Genomic DNA, 8,911 nt, shown 5'->3' with positions numbered 1-8,911 from the left:
GAGGGATCTTGGCAGTGGGAGGGATCCCGGCACCGTGCGGGACCCCAGTACGGGCGGGACCGCGGTATCGGGAGTGACTCCTGTATCGGGAGGGAACCCGGCACCAGGAGGGACCCCAGTACAGGCGAGACCCCAGCACCAGGAGGGTGCCCGGTACCGGGAGGGACCGCAGCATCGTGTGGGACCCTGGCATTGGGAGGGACCCCGGTACGGGTGGGACCCCAGCACCAGGAGGGAGCCCGGTACCAGGAGGGATCCTGGCATCGGGAGGGAGCTCGGTACAGGCTGGACCCCAGCACTGGGAGGGAGCCCAGCACCAGGAGTGACCGCAGCACCGGGAGGACCCCCGGTACGGGCAGGACCCCGCCCCCGGGAGGGCCCCCCACACCGCTCCGGTTCGAGAGGAGCGCAGGAGCACGAAGCAGGAGCAGCGGCGGGTGAGGGAGGCCTTTCCATGCGCGCTGCCACCGCTGTCCCCGCTCCCTCCGCTCTCAATCAACAAGCCATTAGAACTCAACGGGAGTAAAACTAAATCCTCGTTTAAGTGTATTTATCCGCTCCCCTTTTCTCTCTTTCAAATGCTAAACCCATTCCAGCATATGCCCCTTCTCTCCCTCGCCTTTCTCTGAGGGCTGCCAGCCCGCGCTCCCCTTGTAAATATGAAAGATGCTAATCATATGACATATCACGTCTCAGTCGGAGCCTGGAATAAAGCCTTGAGATTTGGGATCATTGCCTCCAGACAACAGCTTCATCAGCCGGAAAGTTGGGGGTTTTTTTTCTCCTTTCCTTCAACTCTCAATCCCTTCTTTGTCTGGGGGAAAATGCCGCCAACTCGAGCCACCCCGGCCATATGGTTCACTCTGTGTTTTCTTAGTTGAATCCCCAATTGTTTGTGACTCGCGAAGGGGTGGTTCTGTCCCTTTTTTTTCTCTTCTAAGTGCGTATAAAGACATAGCAGAGGGCGGCTTCGCGGGGTTGCTCCGTGTTCTTCACGTGTGCGTTTCACACCCTCCTCCTGCAGCCGCTTCACCGCTCTGCCACAGAGCCAAAATAAAGCCCTGGACACAATAAACAACCGATTCCTGGGGGATCTCGTTATATTTTTCCCTTTGGTGCATGGAAACATCTTCTTGAAACTGGATTTGTTTAGTTCTTACACATCCTCCCAGGCAACTAGCGATAGGACAAGAGGACACAGCCTCAAGCTTCACCAGGGGAGGTTCAGGTTGGACATTAGGAAGCATTTCTTCTCAGCAAGGGTCATTAGCCATTGGAAGGGGCTGCCCAGGGAGGTGGTGGAGTCACCATCTCTGGAGGGGTTTAAGAAAAGCCTGGACATGGCCCTTAGTGCCATGGTCTAGTTGCCATGGTGGTGTCAGGGCAATGGTTGGACTCAATGAGCCCAGAGGGCTCTTCCAACCTGATTGATTCTGTGACTCTGTGAATTTGTGGTGTGTGTGAAACAGTGTCTGCAAAAGCCCTTCTAGAAATGCCTCGGCTAAGAGAAGCACCCAAATATCTTGAGGAAGGATGAGCAGCTTTTAAGACCTGTATGAATTAGGAGCTGAATGAGTTGGGTGCGCTCGCGTTTGAGAGCAGCCTGCCAAATTCTCTTTCTCTCTTTCCTTACCCAACTCCCCCCCACCCCCCCAAAAAAAGGCCCTTTCACCAAATCATTAAATTCTACAGAGGTGGTCAAGCTAGTCCTGCTTTTCAGGCGCTCGAGAAAGAAAAGGGTCCTTGAAGTTTAGAAGATGCCCAAGGAAAACTCATTGAATGACATCAAAAGAACGAGTTTCCATAGCTGTTGAAGCACGAGAGCCGTGTAGCCGCACAAAGGCGGGTTGGGGCAGTGGGACTGTCCCACCGCTCTATCCCAGCACAATTGGGTCACTGAAATAGGGAATTAATTACCATTGGAGAGTGGGCAGCCCATTCACCGCCGCCTCAAGTTTTATTAAACGCCAATATAAATAACAAAACAACTCTTGTGGCCGCGCTATCCCTACACGCCAAAGGAAGGATTATGCCGGGGATTAACATCTTAAAGTCTATGAGACTTTCTGACTCAAGGCTCGGAGCTCGTAATCGTATTTGTCTCCTGGTTCAGCGATTAGTGCTCGCCCTCGCGCACCTTCGCCTGGACGCCCCAATGGCCCTTTTTGCAGGCGCCGGGGTGATTTTTTTTCACACAATCGGGCTGTTCTTTTTCCCCCCCAACGGCTATAGAAAGAAAGAATAAGAAAACTGAAGCGTGTTCACGCGCTCCTCAAGCTTCTTCTCTTCTTCATGGGAAAGGAAGGCACCGGCGGCCTTTTTTCACAAGGAGTTGGGGGGTGGGGGGGAGGTGGAAAACCCTTTTTTGGGGGGAGGGGGCACCCAGGCAGGGCTGGGGATGGGCAAATCACTCCGCAGGGCTGCACCTGCCATGCAAATCCGCCGGGAACAATCGGCCCCCGACGAGGGGCTCGTCCGCCCCGGGGAATGATGTGGGGCAGCACTCTGAGATGGGGGGATGCACACCCCCCCGCTCCTTGCCTTGATCCCAAAATGAACCCCAAACTTGCTAGTGCGGCTTGGGAGTCGGGGGGCTCGTCCCCGTCCCTCCCTGCAGCGCTTTTTGGGTGCGGGAAGGATGTGGGTCGGGGAGGGGGGACCCCGCAGCAGGCTCAATGTCCCCCCTCCACAGAGCACCCCGGTACCCTGCTGGGGGGGGACACACATATTCTGACCCCCCAGTTTAAGAGCACAACGATTGCACTGGTGGGGTTTGGGGGTGCTGCCGTAGGGCTGGGCACCCCAGGGTTTGGGGTGCAGAGGTGCCCCGGCGTGGGCAGCCCTCGTCACCCCCCAACCCTCAGGAGACCCACGGGGGGCTTTGGGCCCGGTGGTGTGAGGGACGCAGAGCTGGGAGGGGGTCAGGCCGTCCTGTCCCTGCAGCTTCGTCCCCCCCTTTCCCTGAGGGGGTGGTGACACCCCCGTTCACCTGGGGCAGGCGCGCCGTGAATGCCGGCTCACGACTTGTGAGGTCGAAGCGTGGATGGGATCTACCCAAAGGTCTCTCAGCAACACAGACCCTAAACTTTTAGGGCTCTTGGGTCGCCTCAGAGTTCAATCTTCTTAGGGCGAACAAAGCCTCTCTGAAGGTCCCCCCCTCTCCCGCACGCCAGCTCCGGCGTCCTTTATTTCTGGGCTGTGTGATAAGCTTAAATCATTGTGCTCCCACTTCTTGATCGTCGCCTACTTCGGGCTTTTGTTCCCCTAAAGTAGGATTGAGTCTGGCAAAGGGGCTGAAGTTGAACAGTTTGACCCTTGGAGGACAGTTCAGGCGGTGGGCAGTGTCCCCTCGCCCCCCGCCGTCCCCTCTCGGGGGAGCAGCTCGGCCCGGGGCCGCCCGCAGACCACACAAGCGCCTCCGTGCTGGACTCAGTAGCCAGACTCAGTAGCCAACTCGTCCTCGGTCACCTTGTGCTCAACCCTGCGGAGAAAACCGCTGCACGGGGGCAGCTGGTGGCAGGAATGGGGCTGAACCCCAAAAAGGGGTTACACAGCCCCAGGTCTGGCAAAAGCCCCCCAGCCCCGCAGCCACCTTCCCCACTGCCTCCCCATCGCGTTCACGGCGGTGACAAGGGACAGAAACCTGGGGAGATGGGCTGGGGGCAGAGGGACGGGCTGGTCCCCTCGCAGGTGACTCTGAAAAAGCCAGAAGGTCCCCTTGTGTCCCTCCCCCGGGGTGCCAAGGGGACACGGAGCCGCGGTGGCAAAGCCAACGCTCGAGTGTCCCCAACACCATCCCAGGCAGCCGCCCGGCCACGATCGCTCCCGCAGGGAACACGACGGGGACCACGAACCCGGCGGGCAGCGAGAGCGAGGGACTGAATCCCGGGGGGTTTGCGGGGTGCCCAGCGGGATGTGAGCCGAGATTTTCGCTCTTTAGTGTCTGTTTTTGGCTTTTTCCCCACTGGTTGCAAATAAAACCCCGTTTCAAAGCCCGGCTCCCCCAAAGCCCCTCGGTGACGCGGTCCCCGCACGGGGAGGACGCCGCGTTTTCCTTCCCTACATCCTCCCCCCCGTTCCTTCCCCGTGGGTCTGTGAGGCCGAGCGGCCCCGCTGACCCCGGGGGCACGTGCCAGGCCCCGCTATTCACCGGGGCGTGAGGGTGGGCTGGAGGGGGGGGTGTGATGGGGGCAGCGGGGGGCTCTCCTGCCCCATTGACAACCTGTGGGGTGTTTTAAATAAGTCTTCTCAAGCCCCTGCCATGCCCCACAGCTGTACCCGACAGGGTTGGCCCTCACCAACCCCCCCCCCCCGCCATGTCCCCCCCCGGGGGTCTCCCTCCAGCACCCACCTCCCCGTGGGGGGGGGGCTGCAAACACGCTGCCATCACAGCACCTTATTCCCCTTCCCCAAAAAGCCGTGTCCCCACCGGGGGGGCAGCGAAGGGGACACACACCCCCCCACCCACCACCACCCCAGGAGGGTCCAGGGGGGTGTCGCAGCCGCCGCCCCCTCGACGGGGGGCTCAAAGGGAGCCGGCGGCGGCGCGCGTGGCGCGGGGGGCGCGCGGATTGGGCGGCTGCTCCTCTCGACACCCCCCCCCCCTCATCCCCCCCCTCATCCCCCTACACCCCCCCCATCCCCCCACACCCCCCCCTCCCCTCCATTCATTAATAAATTAGCGGCACGCTCCAGCCGAGCGCGAGGCACCGGCCCCCGGGGGCGGGGGGGGGACACACACACACGCACACACGGGGGGACCCCGGGGGCAGGTTTGATTGTTCCCCGCGGGGTATATAAGGGGTGTTAAGGAGGGTCGTGTGCCAGACACGCAGCCGTCGGGCCCGGGGCCGCTCCGCCGCCGCTGCCGCCGCCCCGGGGCGCGTGCCAGCGCCGCCGCCACCCCCCACCCCCCCCCCGCTCCCTCCCACGTGCATCCCCCCCCGCCGCCCTCCCCCCGCCTCAAACCGCCGAACCGTTAAACCGCAGCCCCCGTCCCGTCGGAGGATGCTGGTGAAGGCGGAGGGCCCGGCGCCGCCGGCCGAGGACGAGCTGCTGCTGCTGGGGCTGGTCTCGCCCGCCCGCTCGCCCTCGCTGCCCTCCAGCGCCGAGGAGGAGGAGGAAGAGGAGGAGGAGGAGGAAGAGCCGCGGGCCGTCGAGGCGCCGCGGGGGAAGCGGCGGCCGGGCCGGTGTCGCGGTGCCCCGCGGACGGCGGAGACGGCGCAAAGGCTGAAGCGGAGCCGGCGGCTCAAGGCCAACAACCGGGAGCGGAACCGGATGCACAACCTGAACGCGGCGCTGGACGCGCTCCGCGACGTGCTGCCCACCTTCCCCGAGGACGCCAAGCTCACCAAGATCGAGACGCTCCGCTTCGCCCATAACTACATCTGGGCTCTCACCGAAACGCTGCGCCTGGCCGGGGCGGCGCGGATCGGCCCGGCACCGGCACCGGTACCGGGCGGCGGGGGGAGCAGCAGCCCCGGGGGCGGCCCCGCCGACGGCAGCCCCTCGCCCGCCTCCTGCTGGAGCGGCGGCGCCGCCAGCCCCGCGCCCTCCCACTCGCCCTACGCCTGCACTTTATCGCCCGCCAGCCCCGCCTCGGAGCCCGAGCACTGGCCGCCCCCGCCGGCTCCCTTCGCCTCCCCGCCGCTGCCCCACCGCTGCCTTTAGCCCGGGACCGGGGCTCCCCCCCCTCCCCTCCCCACCCCCTTCCCAGGGTGGGGTGGGGGGGGCTGTGGGAATGTCACCTGCCAAACCAAACGTGTCACCTCCCAAACCAAACCTCGTCACCTCCCTCCGACGTGCACTTTGTCCGGCTTCCCAGCGATGTCACCGAGGCTTTTGTGTGTGTGTGGTGTCCCCCCCTCTCCCCACTCCTCTTCCCCGCTCCTCCTTTTGCCATCTGTCCCTTATGATTTATTGGGGGGGTTGGAAAAAAAAAATGGGGTGTTTTAAAGAAAAAAAAGTAACTCTTTTTGTTAGGGGTCCGGGTTAGAAGTCAGTGTATAATTTGTAGGCTTTGTGAGGGCTGAATGCGAGCGTGGAAATTTAGGCTGAACTCTCTCTCAAAAGGGAAAAAAAAAAAAACGTAGAGGGAGGGGAGGGCTGGGGGGGGGCAAATGGGGAGGGAGGACCTCCTCATGCATTATTTATTTCGACCTCGAGGGGACGAGGAACTCCCCCCTGCTTTCAGGAGATGAAAAATAAATCAACAGAGTGAAAACCTGAACGGACACGGGACGTTAGAGCGATCAGCCACACACGTGTTCACCTTTATTTATTATAAAGAAAAGATTTCATGGAAAAATATGTATTTTTTTGTATAATTTACAGAGTCTATTCTAGTATGTATTTACAGCCGAAGAGCAAAGGGATTTGTTCTGGTGATAAAATATAAATAAAATAAGCTCTAATTTTCGTAACTCGGGGCTTGCTGCTGTTTCTGTGGGGAACTGCGGGACCGGGGGGGCCAGCGCCTGTCCTCGGTGGCACTGGGGTCCGGTGGCTTTGACGGTGACAAACGCTGAGGGATGTTTTCATTCCCAAAATTTCCTTTTGCTTCTTAAAAGAAAAAATCCCCCTTTTTTTTGTGCAGAATAAGGACAGGAGTAAGCTCTCGGGGACGTCAGCGTGGGGATGGGGAGGGCACTCTGGGTGAAAAGCTGCTTGGAGAGAAGTGGATCCAAACCAAAAAATCTCTGAAAAAATTTTTTTTCCAGCCAAGTAAAGCCTGAGACTGGTTCTAGAGGGGACAGGGACCACCAGAAACACGTGTTTCCTTTCTGTTCTGGGGTTCCTCGCATGGCTGGTAGCATCATGGAGGAAAATGGCATTAAGCACAGTGTAGATGTACATAAATTTGGTGGAAGTTTGCTGATTGCTTACGTTTTTTGGTACAGAAGATGTTGCTCAGCAGGCATGTGGCGATGGATCCGCTGCTTATCGCACCTGCAGTCGGCAGGGAAGGCCGTAGGAGAGACGTGCTGCCTCAGAAAAAAAACAAACGTGGGTTTAAAGATCAATAATTTCCTTTTCTGTCTCTCTGAGGGACAGATGAAACCCAGGTCACGGGCTTGAGGTTCGGGTCAATGTCTCCGAGCACCCCTCGGCTGTCCCGGGGTACCAAGAGCACACGACCAGGGATGTCACCACGGAGGGGGGGTGCTGGAGGGCCTTCCGTCATCGTCCCCGTGCGCCCGGGAGCACTTGGTGACTTCTGGGTACAAACACCTGGAAATCATTAAAAACCAGCGGAGGGGCCTGAACGTATTAATTAAATAAAACGCGTGGCACGTGAATCCTGCCCGGTGCCCCCCCTGGATCCTGGGAGCGTGAAACCCGGCCCTTGGAGCAATGTCCCAGAAAGGAGGTGGGGGGGAAGAGAAAAATCACCCAAAATGTGTGAAAAGAGAATTATTAAAATTAGGTTAGGCCAATAAAACGTGCAGGGGTTCGCCCCCCCCCTCGCCCCAGCCCCACAGCCTCGGGCGAGCAGCGCTATCGAAGCCTGATCTATTGTTTCCCCCCCTGGCAGGGGGGTTATTGTGGGATAAATAATTCCTTAAAAAAAAAAAAATTGGGTGCATTTGCATAATCAGTGCTTTGATGTGGCCAGCGAGATGAAGCTGTGTCCCCCCGAATCTGCCACGGGCCAGAAGGAACAAAACAAGAGGGAGCCTTTCAGTCTGCTGGCGGCGTGTGGGGCAGAGGGTTTTCACTCTCGCTCTTTCTTAACGACCCCTTTTAATGATTAAACTCCAGGGATGCCCAAAAGAAGACCAGCGCCTCGCTCGCCTTCTCCGCCTTTTCTGGTCGGGTCTCGTTGTCCTTCATGGTTTCTCTCTCCTGCTTTTAGGAAGCTCTGGAGTAGGTGCCTTTGGCTCCTCAAAAGGCCAGGACGGATGGGATGCGCTTCCCCTCCCTCGAGGGATGTCCCAGGTGGCTCAGCACTGGGATGCTCCCTCCACACTCCTCGGGCAGGGACACAGCTCCTTGTCGGGTTCCTCATCCTGGAGGTGTTTCCTTCCGTCCCAGGTACAGACCCCGTTAGCAGGAGCATCCCCTCCGGTCCTGCCGGGACTACGGTGATGGGATAAAGCAGATGTAGCGTTAGAGGATGGAGGGTGGTGTGGGGAGATGGTTTCTCCGTGGGGTTTGGGGTGGATGGGGTGGGCAGGGAGGGGGAGGCAGGGCAGCGCAGACAAAGGATGAGCCGGAGAGGCTGGGTTTGTTCCCCAGCCCCGTCACCCACATCCCCGTTCTTACTTTGAACACGGCCAAAAGGATTTATTTCCCTCTTTCTTCCCTCTAAACTTGAGTTTCTTTCCCTCTTTTCCTTTTTTTCCTTTTCTTCCCCTCTTTGCTCTCAGAAGACACATTTTTGGAAGGTGATGGGAGGTCCCAGCCCCGACTGGAGCTGCAGCTCCCCAGAGCATCGGGAAATCAGCCCACGGCTCCAGAAACGATTACAGCGAACCTGGAAGTGACCCGAGGGACGCGGGATGGAGAAGCACCTCTGGGGATGAAGTGGAAAACTGGGGGGGGGGGGGGGGTTTCCATGGCAGCACCTTGCCATAAAAAAATGTGTTTATGATCCTTCTGTGTATTGTATTTTGGCATAAAAGCTTCTCAGCGCTGGAGGGGCAGCTCTCCGCCCCCCGAGGGGGTTTACAGCCCTCCTTGGCATAAGAATAGCGAGGAGAAGCCACGCTAGTGACAGCAGCCGCAGCCCAAGGGCCTGCGCTCGCTTGCTTTCATGTCAGACATAAATCGTTGGACGCAGCGCCGTAATTAAGGAGCGTTCCCGACACGGCCCTCGTGGCCGGCGGATTTGAAGCGAACACCTACAAGGCAAGGCGGGGAGCTGGGCACCTCGCCGCTGAGCCCTTGGGTGCTCACCGAGCTTCAAAAT

The 8,911-nt window shown here is 59.3% G+C and overlaps 1 protein-coding gene across 1 annotated transcript; it reads left to right on the top strand.

Moving 5' to 3' along the window:
- Nucleotides 1-5,007: 5,007 nt before the first annotated feature.
- On the top strand, nucleotides 5,008-5,670 carry NEUROG2 (neurogenin 2). Its single transcript, XM_068404080.1, has one exon. The coding sequence runs from the start codon at nucleotides 5,008-5,010 to the stop codon at nucleotides 5,668-5,670; it is 663 nt and encodes a 220-aa protein (XP_068260181.1).
- Nucleotides 5,671-8,911: the final 3,241 nt, after the last annotated feature.

This window comes from Nyctibius grandis, chromosome 6, assembly GCF_013368605.1.
Source record: "Nyctibius grandis isolate bNycGra1 chromosome 6, bNycGra1.pri, whole genome shotgun sequence".
Classification (NCBI taxonomy): domain Eukaryota; kingdom Metazoa; phylum Chordata; class Aves; order Nyctibiiformes; family Nyctibiidae; genus Nyctibius; species Nyctibius grandis.
This window is presented reverse-complemented; position numbering and strand designations above follow the sequence as displayed.

Coding starts and splice junctions, on each gene's coding strand:
- NEUROG2 (XM_068404080.1), top strand. CDS start 5,008: ATGCTGGTGAAGGCGGAGGGCCCGGCGCCGCCGGCCGAGGACGAGCTG.